The sequence below is a fragment of the Rhamphochromis longiceps genome, linkage group LG6 (genome assembly GCF_057381845.1).
Source record: "Rhamphochromis longiceps isolate RC_006_pf linkage group LG6, R_longiceps_female_GT1.1, whole genome shotgun sequence".
Lineage (NCBI taxonomy): Eukaryota > Metazoa > Chordata > Actinopteri > Cichliformes > Cichlidae > Rhamphochromis > Rhamphochromis longiceps.
This window is the reverse complement of record NC_140562.1, coordinates 20,812,970-20,830,720: the sequence shown is the minus strand read 5'-3', so window position 1 is coordinate 20,830,720 and position 17,751 is coordinate 20,812,970. Positions and strand designations below refer to the sequence as shown.

At 42.0% G+C, this 17,751-nt stretch overlaps 2 protein-coding genes across 3 annotated transcripts; both read right to left on the bottom strand.

Moving 5' to 3' along the window:
* Nucleotides 1-5,031: 5,031 nt before the first annotated feature.
* On the bottom strand, nucleotides 5,032-10,356 carry LOC146667896 (uncharacterized). Of its 2 annotated transcripts, XM_085409651.1 has the most exons (3): nucleotides 5,330-10,356; nucleotides 5,186-5,244; nucleotides 5,032-5,107 (listed from the first exon to the last, which is right to left on the bottom strand). In XM_085409651.1, the coding sequence occupies exon 1, from the start codon at nucleotides 10,313-10,315 to the stop codon at nucleotides 5,627-5,629; it is 4,689 nt and encodes a 1,562-aa protein (XP_085265777.1). In that variant the 5' UTR covers nucleotides 10,316-10,356; the 3' UTR covers nucleotides 5,032-5,107; nucleotides 5,186-5,244; nucleotides 5,330-5,626. The 2 variants fall into 2 exon arrangements, with proteins under 2 accessions (XP_085265777.1, XP_085265776.1); XM_085409650.1 differs by having other exon boundaries at nucleotides 5,081-5,107; nucleotides 5,186-10,356.
* A 2-nt stretch (nucleotides 10,357-10,358) lies between these two features.
* Nucleotides 10,359-12,257, bottom strand: LOC146667895 (uncharacterized). Its single transcript, XM_085408339.1, has one exon. It carries the CDS (start codon nucleotides 11,763-11,765, stop codon nucleotides 10,359-10,361), a length of 1,407 nt encoding a protein of 468 aa, XP_085264465.1. The 5' UTR covers nucleotides 11,766-12,257.
* Between the last annotated feature and the right edge of the window lie 5,494 nt (nucleotides 12,258-17,751).

Below are 17,751 nucleotides of genomic sequence, written 5' to 3'. Positions count from 1 at the left end.
GCACCCTAAAAACTACTTTGGGTTTATCAAAGCCGCCGTTTACCCACCACGACGGCTCTATTTTCCGGTCTTACCATTTAAAACAAAATCAGGAAAACTTCTCTTTACTCTCTGTCGCACTTGTGCTGAAATGAACAACCAACAAGGAGCCTGTAACCATAGTAACGAGGATAGAGCACTGAGAGGGGTTTGGACCACTCCCGAGTTTAACCTCGCATTAGAAAAGGGTTATGAAATAGGTCGAATCACAGAGGTATGGCACTTTGAGAGACAGAGTAACACAATATTCACAGACTATGTACATCATTTCCTGCGCAAAAAACAAGAAGCTTCAGGCTACCCATCAGATGCTGTAACTGAGGAGGCTAAACAGCTTTACATTAAAGACTACCAGGCTAAGCAAGGAATAACTTTAGACCCTGAAAACATAAAACTAAACCCTGCTAAAAGACAAATGGCCAAACTGTGTTTAAACTCTTTTTGGGGAAAATTTGGTCAGAGAAATAATCTCACACAGAGCAAACTGGTGAGTGACCCCGAGGAATTCTTTAACCTCATGTTCTCTCCAAAATACAAAGTGAGCTATTTCTCTTTTGTCAGTGATGATGTGGCTCTTATTCAATGGTGTTATGGTGACCTCTGCACTCCGCTCCCAAACTCCACAGATAACATCTTCATTGCGGCCTTCACTACTTCATATGGGCGTATGAAACTCTACAGTTACTTGGATCAGCTGCAGGAAAGAGCTATTTACTATGACACTGATAGCGTAGTGTATCTCACTAAAGAAAATCAGACTTTACCAGAAAAGGTAAAGTTGTTTTGAAAGCAAAAGGAATCACACAAACACATGATGTCTGCGAGAAGGTCAACTTTGAATCTTTTACATTACATTGATAACTGTAATTGTCAACAAGAGTCTTTACAGATTCAAAGTTGACCTTCTCGCAGACATCATGTGTTTGTGTGATTCCTTTTGCTTTCAAAACAACTTTACCTTTTCTGGTCATGTAACCATAACTCTTAGGTCCTGCTGCAACAAACTCTGTAATGAAATCATCCTGGTCTAACTCATTTGTTAGCTCGCCTAAATACCTGCCTGTTTCTAGTTCAGATTGATTTTCTTTAGTGAGATACACTACGCTATCAGTGTCATAGTAAATAGCTCTTTCCTGCAGCTGATCCAAGTAACTGTAGAGTTTCATACGCCCATATGAAGTAGTGAAGGCCGCAATGAAGATGTTATCTGTGGAGTTTGGGAGCGGAGTGCAGAGGTCACCATAACACCATTGAATAAGAGCCACATCATCACTGACAAAAGAGAAATAGCTCACTTTGTATTTTGGAGAGAACATGAGGTTAAAGAATTCCTCGGGGTCACTCACCAGTTTGCTCTGTGTGAGATTATTTCTCTGACCAAATTTTCCCCAAAAAGAGTTTAAACACAGTTTGGCCATTTGTCTTTTAGCAGGGTTTAGTTTTATGTTTTCAGGGTCTAAAGTTATTCCTTGCTTAGCCTGGTAGTCTTTAATGTAAAGCTGTTTAGCCTCCTCAGTTACAGCATCTGATGGGTAGCCTGAAGCTTCTTGTTTTTTGCGCAGGAAATGATGTACATAGTCTGTGAATATTGTGTTACTCTGTCTCTCAAAGTACCATACCTCTGTGATTCGACCTATTTCATAACCCTTTTCTAATGCGAGGTTAAACTCGGGAGTGGTCCAAACCCCTCTCAGTGCTCTATCCTCGTTACTATGGTTACAGGCTCCTTGTTGGTTGTTCATTTCAGCACAAGTGCGACAGAGAGTAAAGAGAAGTTTTCCTGATTTTGTTTTAAATGGTAAGACCGGAAAATAGAGCCGTCGTGGTGGGTAAACGGCGGCTTTGATAAACCCAAAGTAGTTTTTAGGGTGCTGAAAATTTCGAAAGATTATTTGAGGATGACCTAAGGGGTAACTACATGTACTATTTACATATGGATACAGGGAGGTCACGTCGACATAGTTGATTTTCTCACGGGGCCCGGCACTACAGCGAAGTTGTGCTGGGCTTGTACGGCCTCCAAAGAGGGCATGGCGGGGGTTCAAAGGCTCTGGTGGATCATAACGTTTGAGAAAGCTGATTACACTCTCATCACTACGTTTTAACTCGGTCCACTCATGCTCCCAGATTATAACAAGAGACACATTATGCTCAGCTCTCAATCTAGCGAGCCTGTCTTGAGTGGCGCTGTTTAACTCTGCAAAAGAGGAACCTACCAGGGGGTTAACATCGGACTGATTGGAAAAACACTTAATACACCCATGGAAGTAGCAGCCCAAAAATTCCCACACGTATGTTTTACCATTATTTTCGGAATATCCATCTACATAATAACTACCGAGCTGTTTTTCTCCTTGATTGAGCGCATGTCTGATAAAAACACCTTGCGTAAACGAGAGATATTCGAGCCATTGAATTGAGGATGAGGAAAATGATTTTACCTGATTATGGTAATTTAAAGGACAGGGCAGGGCCAGAGAATTGGCAGGCATGAAGTTTGTCAAATACGTTTTAAGACAAGCGCTTGCAAGCGTGTTGCGACTGAAAGGATCTACTCCTGTCTCTTCAATAAACCCGTTTCTAAACAATGTGCAACCCCGAGCTAGAATTTCAACATCATTTTTACAGTATAACAGCGCCTGTTTCATGAAATTGAAGGGGCCAGAGCTGACTGAATCATACCATTTGTAAAATTCCTCTCTGCCTTTTGATGTCATGCGCTCGAGACTAAATGCGGAAGGGGGAGGGTACGGCCCAACATAAGTTAGGTTTTGTTTGGAGCTGAAAGAATGAGGAAAAAAACCTTTAACACTATCTGAAAATCCCATCGCTTTCGGGATAGCTGACAATGGCATAGGTAGGAAGCATGACGAGTCGATATAACGCTGATTAAAGTCTGGGTCTGTAAAGCTGATCACTTTGGAACCTTGCATTATCAAGTTTGGTTTTAATCCTCGCCTAACTAACCCGCGAAGGATAATGTACGCATCGAAACCCTTTGCATTATGAGCGATAAAGATTGAGCCCTTGAAGAGGGGGCGTCTAAAATGAGCAAGAAAGTTTTCAACGCAATGCTCGCCCTGAGAGCTCCAAGATTTACCATCTGATGTTTTTGTACACACCAGAAAAGGGCTGTGCTCACCGTGTTCGTTAACAAAAGTTTCAAAATCATAAAAAATCAACTTGTTATTATGTTTTGTTTCGCGTTGTAAAACCTGCATATAGCACTGATGTGTTTGATGATCACTAGAGATTTCCTGACGACAGATTTGGCATTTTCTCTTTTGGCATTTGTGAGGTTTTTCATGTGCTGCTAAGTAATATAGCCTTGAGCACTTGATACATTTCCTGTAGAGGTCACAGTTGCTGGCAGACCTTTCACGCATCTCAACGAGTTTTTTATGGCTCTCAAAACAATAACGAGATCTACAGGTGCGATTACAATCGGTACATACAATAGGGGAGAGGAAATGATCGTTGCAGTCAGGCTGCATACAGACTGAGCAACGAGCAGGGCAGAAATGGGATAACACATGGTTAAAGCCTATGTAACAATGAGTACACAAATACGCTGTGCCCAAAAATCCTTTAAGATTTTTGATAGCGTAGTAATGATTGTCAAATAAAAATAAACACAAGGCTTTTGCGCTATTCACTGTACTAGTCTGAAATTTACAAAGGGTGCGATCATGCTCGTTACGGTAAAATACTATAATTTTACATCCTAGTAACCTTTCAAATGTAATTATTTGATTAAACCCAACAGGCGTTTGATCATTTAGACCAGCTTTTTGTTGAATTTCTCTAGCTAATGTTTGTGCTTGATAGTCATTAAAATCGGGTTGCAGAAGGTGGGCAACACTTGTAGCAAAACACAACTTATTCGAGGGGTTATGGACCACGTATAAAAAACGTGTTTTCTTTTTCACAATTTCGCTGTCGAGTATGTGTTTAAGCAATCTTTTCCCACTGCCATTTGGGGGTGTAACAATCTGAGCTACAACCTCCAACGAGCCATCACACATTACTGACCAGTTTGACTGTACCGCTCTCAAGAATAAATTTTCAAATTCAGATAAATCATGATTATCACGTAAAATCACTGAAACATTATTTTGTAACTGCTGGCCTATCAATTCTAACTGGATATAATCACCTGGACGTGCGTGAGAGAAAACCCTGTTTGATATTTCACGTGCACTAGACATTACGCTTTGATAATAATGCGCATAGTCGGGTATATCGTTTGGAGGAGGAAAATTCAAAATTTCTCTAATTTCAACGTTATTAAATTTATTTCTAACAACTATAGAGGGTTGTGCTGAATTACTGGCGCAACTCTGGTCTGGATTACCCCCTTGTTGAAAGGAGTGATCATGGTTTACTGGGTTAAGTGGCTCGTTCGCAGAGACAATGTCTGCGGGAGAGCTGAGTGATTGATGAGGATTAGAGTCATTGAAAGTGGTTGACAGCTGTATCGGGGGGCTGCGGCTGAGCGGTTCGTTGGGACACGCATTTTCTGGGGAAAAGACTAGCGAATGCTGGCTTTGAGAATCAATGAAACGATTTTGATTTAGCCTGTTTATTTGACTCAATAACTCTGGCGGTATTTGAACCTCATTTTGTATTTGGGCCAAAGCTTCTAAAGCTCTATTAATTGCTAAAAACGGATCAGAAGAGGAGATGTTTTGTGTCAGACTCATTTGTGAATGAACCGCGTCTGACTCTGTTTGGATCTCATCATGATCCAATCCCAAACTCAAAGAATTATTTTGAAAGGCACTTTCATTGGGTGCTAATCGGGCAAGAGCTAAATTAAGCAATTCTAAAGGATCATTATTATTGATCACCTCAGGTTGCTCACTGTTTTGTGAATATGTAATCTGAGAATGGTGTATATTTTCATTTAACCTAGCTAACGCTGTTTCTAAAGCAAGAAACGGGTCTGTAATATCTTGTTCCTGGTTATCCATTTATTTTATTATTATTGTTGTAACTCCGAAATGACAACACAGGCACGGCTTCTTCAAGACGGGCGCTTCGCTGCATTTATTGAACGCCGTGAAAACTACAAACATAAAACACAAAGACTTTAAGCGCTTCAGTCTATCAAAATTAACACTTGTGCTTTAACAACGAAAATTACCTCGTGGCCGCCTGCCACTTCGGAGGTCCTAGAAGAATAGCTTTACAGTCTTGTGCATTCTAAATTAAAACATAAAATAATTAGAACACCATACATTACAAATTTTTACAATATCACAATACAGTTATGGCAAATGACAAATACCTTGTACCGCTGGTAGACTAACCAGGCCTTTGCAGATAGCTCGCTGGACTCCTTAGCGTGATTATTAAACGTGGGCTCACAGCCTATACTATCACGCCCAAACCTCGCGATAATAGCGGTGTAACAAAACTTGTTCTTTCTGACAAGATAAACACACCCTTACAATATTGGCCACAGAAACGTACAAGCAAGAACATTTTAACTGCTGGAACCATCTATTAAACTTCTTTATACATAAGCCATTTCTGTGACACTTACACTCCCACCAAAATCACTCATTGTTTGCAATGTGATTTTCTAATGAGTGTCAACATTAGAGTCTGTTTCACTTTGCATGTCAGTCTCCAGTAAAGTCACTAACTTGTGAACAGGTCTTTCCAGATATATCAGCCTTGTCCGTGGTTTCCCCCCGTCAAAAGTAGTTTCACTGGTCTTGAGCTTCACCTTTCGAACCTTGCCATCTGAGCTCTCTATAGCCTCTACTATTAGAGCAAGTTTCCATTTACATCTTGGAGCATTATCATCCTGCAGTATCACAATGTCATTTACTCGCAGGTTTCGTGAGACGTTCTGCCACTTCTGTCGCCGCTGGAGATTTAACAGATACTCTCGCCTCCACCTTTGCCAAAACTCATTTGCCAGAAATTGTACTCTTTTCCATCTTTTGTTCAAGTACAAATCCTCTCTGCAAAACTCTCCTGGAGGTGGAAGAATAACCGAAGATTTCATCGTTAATATGTGATTGGGAGTTAGTGGCTCTGGTCCCAAGGGATCATTGAGATACTCAACACTTAAAGGTCTGCTGTTAATGATGGCCATTGTCTCGTAAAGCAGTGTTCTTAGACTAGCTGTATCGAGTCTGTTTGAGAACTTGTCCAGCATCGCTGTCAGTACACTTCGTACTGTCCGAATTTGACGTTCCCAGACGCCCCCCATGTGGCTAGCTGCCGGAACGTTCACCACAAATTCACAACCCATAGCTCTTTGTGGTTCTTGATCCATATCCTTCATTAACTCCAAAAGTTCTCTTTTGGCGCCCATAAAGTTTGTCCCTTGGTCGCATCTTAATTGACGGACAGGACCTCTTATGGCTATCAGAACTCGAAGAGCGTTCATGAAGGCATCTGTCGATAAGTCATCTAGTGTTTCAATGTGCACAGCTCGTGAACATAAACACGTGAACAGTAGTCCATACCTTTTGACTTCCTTTCTTCCTTCCTTTACCATGAATGGCCCGAAACAGTCGACGCCACAATACGTGAAAGGAGGTGCTGTTTCTGTTCTCACTTCTGGCAAATCTGACATCTGTTGGACATTTGTAGCCTTTCTGTATCTTCTGCACTTAACACAATGGTAAATGTGTGAAGAAACAACACTCCCACATCCTAAAATCCATATCCCATTTGCCCGCAATTCATTTATTGTCATCCCTCTTCCCTGGTGATGTACACCTTCATGGTAGTGTTTGACGAGGAGGGCTGACACATGGGACTCCTTGGGGAGAATTGCAGGATGTTTTACATCATAGTGTAAAGTTGATTGAGATAATCTTCCTCCTACCCTGAGAACATCCGACTTGTCCAAAAAGGCATTCAACTGCCTTAGTCTGCTGCGCTTGTGCAGAGAATTTTCTCCTTGAGATCTGATCTTCTGTATTTCCTCAGTAAAGATGTCTCTTTGCACTAGCTTGATGATGAATAATTCTGTGTCTTTTCTTTCTTCAAGATCTGTCACTTTGTTCGTTCTTCGTTGAACACCCTTGTACTCTTTGATGAATCGCCTGAGCCTGGCAATGGCCTTGATAGCTCTCGACCAACTGGAGAACTTCTTTAAACGCTCTAGCACTGGGTTTGCTTCCTTCGAATGTACAGTGTGCGTATAGCCTTTACGGACTTCAGGATCCATTTCTTCAACCTCTCCCACCATTTCCTCTTTGACTGGAAGCTCTTGTTTCCAAAGAAAATCGGGACCTTTCAACCAGTTTGAATCTTTCAGCTGAGTAGCATTTAAACCTCTTGAGGCCTGATCAGCTGGATTTTCCTCTGAGCTGGCGTGCTGCCATTTCCCAGGACTTGTGCTTTGTCTTATTCGTTGAATTCGATTGGCGACAAATGTGTGAAATCTTTTAGCATCATTATTTATGTATGCTAATACGACTTGTGAATCTGTCCAATAATATTCCTGTAGATTTTGGATGTCTAGTTCTCGTTTGATCACATCTGCAATGCGAACTGAAGTCACGGCCGATGACAGTTCGAGCCTTGGGATGGTTGTTTGCTTAATGGGCGTTACTCTTGCCTTGCCCATGACGAGTGCACAACTGACCTGTCCTTCTCTACCTTTTGCTCTGAGATATGAACATGCGCCATAACCACTGAGGCTCGCATCCGAGAAACTGTGCAATTCGTACTGCACAATGTCCGCATCTTGCGAGTAGCTTCGTGGGATCTTTAGAGCTGCCAACTTGGGCAGGTCTCGCAACCATGCTTCCCATTGTGGTAGAATGTGATCTGGGAGATCCTCGTCCCAATTAACTTTGTCCTTGCACAACGTTTGGAGTATCTGCTTTCCAATTAATATGAATGGGGCAACGAACCCAAGGGGGTCAAAGACTGAAGCAACAATCGAGAGCACCCCTCTCCTTGTCAATGGGTTGTCTTTAACTTGGACTCTGAATTGGAATTCATCTGCCTCTATGCACCATTGCACTCCAAGTGCACGTTCAATGTGGAGTTCTCCAAGAGCCATGTCCTGGTCTTTGGCTTTAGCTTGTTCCTCTTGGGGAATAGCTGCAAGCACTTCTTTGTCGTTTGACACAAACTTATGCAGATGTAGGTTGCCTGTTTTACAAAGTGCCCTTGACTCGTTTACCAACTGTATGGCTTCGACTGTTGATGTCACACTAGCGAGTCCGTCATCGACGTAAAAACCTCTTTGGATGAACTCAATAGTCTTTTCGCTGAATCTGTCTCTACCTTGAGAAGCAATATGTTTGAGTCCGAAATTGCAGCATCCGGGAGATGAAGCTGCTCCAAAAAGATGCACTCTCATCCTGTACACTGAAGGCTCAGAGTTTAAATCGCCTTTGTCCCACCAAAGAAACCTCAAATAGTCTTGATGCTCCTTGATGACGTGGAATTGGTGGAACATCCTCTCCACGTCACACATGATGGCGATGGGGCCCTTTCTGAATCGACATAACACTCCAATCAGTGCGTTGGTAAGATCTGGTCCAGTCAGAAGGTGATCGTTAAGAGATGTCCCCTGGAAACGGGCCGAACAATCAAAAACCACACGTATCTTCTCAGGTTTGTGGGGGTGGTATACTCCATGGTGTGGTATATACCATGCTGCCTCCTTATCCAGTTCTTGCTCTGGGACCTTCTCTGCGTCTCCACGGGTTATGATGTCGTCCATGAACTTGACGTAATCCTCATAGTATTTCTCATCTCTTCTGAGCCGACGTTCCAACGACGACAGTCTATGCTCAGCACATTGTTTGTTGTTTGGAAGATTCGGGTCGTCGGTTTTGAGTGGCAATGGGAGTTCATAGTGACCGTTTTCCTTTTGCCTTATGCCTTTAGTCACCTTTGACATGAACAAAATGTCTTCCTGAGAGACTGGATTGTCATCTGTTTCATGCTCAGAGAAATCAGATCCCAAAGCCTTTATTACATCAGCTGGACCCACTTCCTTCACTTGAGTTCTGCATACAAAATGCACTTCTTGCCTGAGTTCAACTGCTTGTTGTACTGCAGGAGTAACTTCTCGAACAATGATTCTGTGGCTTATGCCAATATCATCATTGTGATTTTGAACTTGAGACGTACAACCAACTATGCTCCAGCCGAGATCAGTTAGCTGTGCGTAAGGCTGATTCTCCTCACCTGCAATGACTTCCCGTGGAAGAAGGGCTTGCTGACAGTTATAGCCGAGAAGCAGACCAACTTCGCATTCAAGCATTGGAGGTAACCTATCTGCCAGCCTTTCGAGGTGAGGCCAATTCAAAGCAGTTTCAGACGTCGGGATGTGTGATCTGTTCACAGGGATGAATTCTCTTGTATAGACCGGTGGCAATGTAATTCTCTTTTCCTGCTTGTAGCCTCTAACTTGAAGATTTACCAGTTTCTCACATGGTATGACTGTTGACTTGGCGGACATGGTCGATAGTCTTAGATGAGCCTTACTCTTATCTGTGTCGAGACCCTGGGCTACTTCATCCAAGATAAAGGATGTATCGCTCTGAGAATCGAGGAGGGCATACACTAGAACTTCTCTGTCTGGGTGATTTTTTGATGAAACCCAGACAGGTAGAATGGAGGATGTCAGTGTGCTCGAAGTTACTTGAGTTACTCTATTAGAGATTGCGGTTGCTGGTTCATCTCCTTCGTCCTTGTCTCGAGAGTTATCATTCGGTGCAGGCATTATCCTTTTACGCTCCACAAACTTGTCATCATGCAGACACGTGGGATGCTTCTTCTGGCATTTCTCACACGTATTCCTTTTATCACACTTCTTAGAATGATGTCCCCCCTTCAAACATCCAAAACACAGCCTTTCTGCTTGTACAAACTTGATACGATCCTGGACTGATTTTTCCATGAATTTGAAGCATTTATCCAGTGTGTGACCATTTCTTTTGCAGTAAAGACAGGTCATGGGATTTATGTGACTTGAGGTGGTTAAGTGACTTGAAGTTGCAGTTAATGTTTTAGCTTGAACGACTTGGCTGCGTGAGTGTTTGGGTTTACTGATTTCCAAACCCTTGAGTGCTTGCATTGAAGCTATGGGGTCACATGCTAGGTCTGCTTCAGTGGATACAAAGTCTGTAAACATGTGAAATGATGGATACTCTCCATTAAGGGTTTTTCTTATTTTCATCGCTGCGCGATTCCATCTTGTTGTCAACCAGTCTGGAAGTTTCAGCAAGAGTTTCTGAATTTCCATACAGTCATTGAGAACCTCTAATGTCTTTATGTGTGACATCGCAGCTTCACAACTTCTAAGGAAGTCGGCAAACTCTCTCAACTCACTTCCATCCTTGGAGCTTAGGCCAACTGTGAAGTTTGTCTCTGAAGCATTTTCCTATAGTGAACAGATCTCCAAAGCGCCTTTCCAGCACTTCCCAAGCTGCATCATACGCTTCATCTGTGCCCACTAGGAGAAATCCTTCAACCACTCTCTTTGCGGGTCCACCAAGGTACTTCCTGAGATAATAGAGTCTTTCGTTCTTTGGAATGTTTTTTCTTTCAATCAAGGTCTCAAATGACAACTGCCAGTCCTTGAACTTTAAAGGGTCACCAGTGAACAGTGCAGGTTCCGGAGTTGGAAGACGATTAGCACTTATTGCGTCTGCTAGTATGCCGACTAGATCCAAGTTTGGCTGTGGATGAGTTGCTGAAGCGGCAGCTTGTGTTGCTTTAGGGATAAATGGCGGACTTGATGCGTTTCCTGCTTGGCCTGTGGTGCCCTTAGGTTGCACACCAGGGTTTTGTTGGGCTTGGTTTATGACTGTGGGAGTATGTGGAACAAATGCAGGGTTTGTGGCATTATGGGCTTGGATTGTATTTGGAGCTTGAGAGGGAACTTGTGGTGGAGCAGGGATTGCTGAGGTTTCGCTCTCAGTTTTGATACTGCGCACTAAACTACGACTTTCTGAAATACTTTCAGCTTCTGCATAAACCTTTACTTTAGCTCTTGCAGCATTAAATTTTTTAACCTCTTCCAAGCGTTCAATCTTTCTGCGCTGCTCCTCCATTGTTTGTTGCCTTTCCAAGTTTTCAAGTTCCAACTTTTTTAGTTCAGCTGCTTCCCTTTCTTGATCCTCCATTACTGCTAATATTTCCTGACACGCAGCTGCCTCAGCCTCTGCTTCTATTCTTTTAATTGTTTGTGAGTATGACTGGCTTGAACCACTTTTAGACCTTCGTGATTTTGACCTTGATTTAGTACTTTCAGATCCTAAGCATGATCCAACGTCTGGCCATGGCTCTTCATCACCATCTGCAAGGTCTCCTTGTAAGTGTTTTTCAGCTCTTCTGACAATGAACAAGGAAAGTGACGTACATGCATCCACTTTGCGTCTTTCATCTGCATCAGGAGTTTGTGTTTGCCGTATTTGTTCATAAATGGTTTGTACATCTTTGCAGGCAACATTTACATTGTTGATGAGCTCATTCAATTCACTCTCGGAAACTTCATTTCTTAATATTACTTTGCTCAATCTTGCTTCATATCTCCATTTTTCAAAAACAACAGCATATCTGTGTTGGAGGCCTTTGAGTTTCTTCTCTTGAAGCTCTTTACCCTTTTCTGTTAGTGTTCTTACTCTTTCACTTTTACGAACAGTCTGTAGTTCTGTAATTTGTTCATCATCATTTTCTTCCACTTCGGTAAGTGATACAGCATGGTGCTCTTCGAGATCTTTGTCAACCATCTCGGGAGTCTAGTTAAATGTCATTAAGCGCACTGTGTTCAGATTTCAAATACTGTATACTTTAAGTGCACCTTTTCTTAAAGGACCTTGTAAACTTCACTCAAACTTTGACCTTAAGCAAGCACACAGAACTATTCACCAAACTACAAAGCATCACCTTGAAGTACAGTAGAAATAAATAAACTTTGACAAATGTATTATAGAAACTTATTGTGGCTCTTTAAACTTGACTTAAACCACTATTATTCTACATTTAACACTGTCCCTTATTAATTTCCACCTTACTCCAGTTGTACAACGTTGTTGCCGCTGTGCTTGGCTGCTTGAGAACGGTGAGCTTATGCAATGGCGCCCTCTTGTGTCGCTCCAGTTCACCGTCGCTCTCTGCAGCTGCCGTCTTCGTAATTAGCTTCTCACCGGCGCTGGCTAGGGCGAGTTTTCACTGTAACTCCGAAATGACAACACAGGCACGGCTTCTTCAAGACGGGCGCTTCGCTGCATTTATTGAACGCCATGAAAACTACAAACATAAAACACAAAGACTTTAAGCGCTTCAGTCTATCAAAATTAACACTTGTGCTTTAACAACGAAAATTACCTCGTGGCCGCCTGCCACTTCGGAGGTCCTAGAAGAATAGCTTTACAGTCTTGTGCATTCTAAATTAAAACATAAAATAATTAGAACACCATACATTACAAATTTTTACAATATCACAATACAGTTATGGCAAATGACAAATACCTTGTACCGCTGGTAGACTAACCAGGCCTTTGCAGATAGCTCGCTGGACTCCTTAGCGTGATTATTAAACGTGGGCTCACAGCCTATACTATCACGCCCAAACCTCGCGATAATAGCGGTGTAACAAAACTTGTTCTTTCTGACAAGATAAACACACCCTTACAATATTGGCCACAGAAACGTACAAGCAAGAACATTTTAACTGCTGGAACCATCTATTAAACTTCTTTATACATAAGCCATTTCTGTGACACTTACAATTGTTTAACAGGAATATATTAAAAGAACAAAAAAACCACAAAAGAGAGTATGTTTGAAAAGCAAAATGAAAAAAAAAAATCAAAAACAAAGTTTTTATAAGATGAGCTGAACTAATTCAGCGAACAGAGATACCGCGCGAAGAGCGATTGAAGCCAGCTGCCTTCGGGTGCGTGTTCGCGTTGTCCTCGTTGTCCTTGCGATCCTGCGGGTCCTGCTACTCCTCCTTCTGAGACGCCCTGAGAATTTGAGGGTAAGATACAAACAGTTAGTAAAGTTAAATAGAAAAGGGTTAGTTTTTATTTTAAAAAAGAAATGAGAAAAAAGCGAGAACCTAGAGAGACTGACCGTGATTGGGTCTCAAAGGCAGGCGCGGTGCATTTCGTGTGTCTGATGGCGGAGAATAAGAAGCGTTTCTGGGGCTCCAATCGGCCGGAGCATCGGGAGTGAGCTCGGAGAGCAAATCTTGCCTGTCCCCGGCGGACAGGCGCAAGTTTTTCCCAGAGGGTTGCGGGAGAGAACAAGCTCCGACGGGAATGGAACTGGGGCCAGATGAAGCAGGGCGATCTAATAATAATAATAATAATAATAATAATAATAATGGATACTTTATTGATCCCCATGGGGAAATTACTTGTTTTTCTCTGCATTTGACCCATTCACTCTGTGAAGCAGTGGGCAGCCCACTAAGCAGGCGCCCGGGGAGCAGTGTGTAGGGACGGTACCTTGCTCAGGGGTACCTCAGGATAGCCGTTAAGTGGATTCGAACCGCCGACCTTCCGATCATGGGGCGACCACTTTACCTACTGAGCTATCCCTGCCCCATCTAGCGTAGAGAGCAAATGCTGTCTGTCCCGTGTGGAGAGACGAATATTCTTTCCTGTGGATCGCACAAGCACTGGTGGTGAAGAATTCGGGGAACTCGTACCAATAAAGGTGTCCAAGTCAGAGATATCTAGAAAGTTTGATAAAAATGAAAAAAGAGGGTAAATGTTTTGTTTTTCTTGTACAATTAGCTGTTAAGAAGGGGAACAAGAATGAACCAAACCTACCAATTCGATCGAGAGACTCAAAAAAAGAGGAGTTGAGCAGGTTTATCTCAGAGTCTGAAAAGAAATAACATCGAGTATTTACAAACGGGGAAAAAACAGTAAAAATATAAACATTATATGAACAAGAGTGAGAAAAAATGAGGTACCTGATGAGGCCATGATCGCTGCTATAGTTTAACTTACAAACGCACTTTTTAGCTCTGAGTGTTAGAGGGGAGCTTATATATGTTTTAAAAAGTGTATTCCAAGTGTTACAGAGCCTATTTGCATGGCTTTTTTGAAGATGAAAGGATTGACAGAGTGGTAAAAAGGAAAATGCGAAAATGTAGTTAGAGGGGGAAGATTAACACTTACCGAGTGATATGGACATAGGGCACGCGAAGGTAGTTGCTGTTGAAATCGGCCGCTCCCTATGCGAACTCGCAAGCAGTCTGAGCGGCGCCAGTTGTTGATACGTCTGAAGTCAGATGTCTTCTGGGGGTTCGAAGATAGTCTTAACCTCAGCGGGAGATCGTAAAATCAGACCTGGAGCGGATTGGCTAACCGGGGTGCGAAGGGAGCGGTGCAAGGGTTATGTGATTGGCAGCGGGGCGCAGTGAGGCGGAGTTGGTCTAAGGGGGGAATTTTCAAACGAGGTAAGCAGCGCATTAGGGAGCAGAGCGGGGAGCGAACAAGCAGGAAAAAATTGTGCTCTGCAAGAAGTTGTGGATCGGAGATTAAGAGCGAGGTAGAACTTAGAGTGTGGGTTGAATTTTAGAGCTTGCTAGTAAGAGGGAAGTTTTTGAAGGAAAAAAGAATAAGGATTTTCCCTGTTATCGAATATAAGGTTTTTGGGAATAGAGGGGTAGCTAACAAGTTATTCTAGGGGTTTTGGAGAAATCGCGGAGAAATTTTTAAAAGGAGTTTTGGCTTTGTTTGGCTGAGCATGAAGGGAGCCGCGGGGCGCTGAATTTGAGAAAAAAGACTAAGGATTTTTTCAGGATTTTCCCTGTTATCGAATATAAGGTTTTGGGAATAGAGGGGGTACCCTAACAAGTTATTGTAGGGTTTTGGAGAAATCGCGGAGGGTTTTTTAAGGAGTTTTCCCTGCTTATGTATCTAAGGAGGGTTAGGGTTAGGGGATCGCGAGTTTTTTCTGAGTATGAGTTTTATTCTAAATCTACAAATGCATATAAATCTAAATAAAGTTTTCCCCCAAGGCATGCAGCATGTGTTTGTGGCCATACTGAACGTTACAAAAGCACAAGTTTAACTAAACAATTTTAATATGGTTTAATACATTTTTAAACACATGAGCACGGAGCCCGAGAGAGCACGGTCCGGAGACACGGGCGCGCCCCCGCGCACCCAGACACACAGCCTCGGGCGCGTGCGCACACACACACACTGACCCGCCACCAGATGGCGTTTTTTGAGCATAAAAAAATAAAATAAAAAATTTAATTGCTTAAAGAAATAAAAGAATGCTATTTTGATATATAAGAAACTTTCTAAATAATCAATTATATTTTTATGAATATCATATTTTTATGAATATCATATTTAATGACCTGTCAGTTTGACGAAAGGGGTATAATATCACTCTCTTTCCATTGCTCGAGTCACATGCCATGGAAATGCCATATGGATGCATGAAGCCTAAATAAGAATACGTTGCGATCAGAGTAAAATTTACTCCATTCCCTGCTCCTACTGATTGTGATGCTTCAACTGTTACCTATTCAGAAATTCAGTGCAAGTTACCACACGTATACAGCACAAAATGAAATATTAAATCCAAACATATTAAATAGCCCCAAGAAAATTTAGTTTTTGCTATAAGTAATAAACAATTGTAGCACACAGGTGCAGCCGTGGGTCATTCTTTACAAGTAGAGTGGATGTGTGGGTCTCAGCTCACAAACAATGTGTCATGGTCGGCTGTGTGGCAGGCAGGCAGGAGTGGTGGACCCAAAATGCAGGATTCTCAGGACACGAGGTTTAAACAGAAAATGCAGCTTTATTGCTGGAGCAGAACATCAAGATAAAATAAAACTCACAAAAGCAAACAAAACTCTAAAAAGAGATGCAGGAGGACTGGAAATCCTAAACACGCAGCAAGTGAGGGTGAACAGACGTTAACGATGCGACACCGAGTAGGGGAAGACACAGACACTAAATACAAGAGGTGAACGGAGCAAAGAGGAAACAGCTGGGAGACACGGCTGACGTTGATTACACTGACGAGACAGGGAGAGCACAAAGCTGAACGCACTGACAAAGGGCACAGACCTACAAAATAAAACAGGAAGCACACGCCAGACAGAGACAGACTCGTAAACAGGCATAATGACGTCATGGACAAACAGAGGGACATACGGGCAGAGAAGACTAAGCACAGGCAACCTAAACCAAACATAAGGGCAAGATAACAAAACCTAAACCAGAAATAATCATCATCAACATCATCATCAGATAACTAAAGAATCAGAATATAATTGTAATCAAAACAGTATCACCAGAGAATAACTAATCCATAATGCAAAATAAACCAAAACATAAGAAACTCAAAATACTGGGTCGACCCGACCCAGGACCGTGACACAATGAGTCTTCCAATAACGTTTGGATGCACTGATTAATTATTAATGCGGCTTTGAGAATGGTGGCATTAAGCACCATTAGAGTACACTTTTTTTTTGTGAGAGGAACAAGCTCAGTTTAGTGGCTCAATTCTTATTCAGTACTTATGAATAAAAACATATAATTTATATGAAGTTCCACATGAATAGTCTTAAATTAAGGAGAATAATATTTTGAACTTTTAAAGTGATGGTCCCAAATAATTGCAGTTTGAAGTTTTAGTTGAGTTTAGTAAGTCCAGTGAAACCTTTCAGATAGTAACGAATGGGAGAGACACCCTTCAATTATGCTCTGATTGTTGATGCTGCATAGTTGGCCCACCAGAGGGCGTTCTGCAACTTCCATGTTGGCAAATCCTGTTTGGTACGCCAAAAACACAGTCAGCGTACATAAGTAGGTAAATAAATACATAGCAAATGCCAGAGAACTCTGTTTGTGTTTTGTTTGTCTGAAAGAATATATCCACCAAAAATGTTGGATTTGTGCATCACCAAATATCTGTCAGGCTCTACTTAGGATGCTGTGTATAAACAGTAAAACTGTTCTGCCAACTTGCTGTGAAATTCTTGAGGCTTTGAGAGTGAACTGATATATTTCAATATATTTTGCAACAGCAGGCACATCCAGCAACAGCTGTGACGACTTCAGCGTCTGTCAGTACCAGCAGCTACGCTCAGACCAAGACAGATGTGAAGCCTCCACTCTTGTTAAAACCCAAAAATTATCTCACAGTGGGACTCAGCGTCATAGCTGAGGATTTGAGGCTTGTTACTGCTATTCCTCATTCGTTTTTGTGCTGGAATAACCAGCTGATGTAGCTCTATTTTCAGAAATCATAAATATTGTTGGTATAGGCTGTTCTGCTCTATGTAACAGCTGATCAATCAGTCAAAGAGTTTGATAAAGTGGTCAGCATATGTCAAATAATCCCTTTGAGCTGCCATTAATCAGGCATCAGTCTGCTCTGTATGATGTCTTTAAGTGGTCATCGTTTGGAAAAGGTTTTGGTATCTGCATAACCCACACGGCATGCCAATTAAAACTTTAATTAAAAATGAAAACAGCCAATCAGAAAAAAAGTTGTATTATAGCAGCTGCAACAGCTTGTTTCAGACAGTGGTTGATCAGAAGTACTGCACCAAGACTTAAGTAGCAGAATAGAAAGGTTTATTTGGAAGCATAAAGCATGTAAAGCTACTGTAGTAGAGTCTCAAGGATAAAATATATCAACAGAAAGTAAAATAGGTCCATCTTGGTATATTTTGGACCAGTTGAACTAATTAACCGATATAACTATAATCATACCTACAAA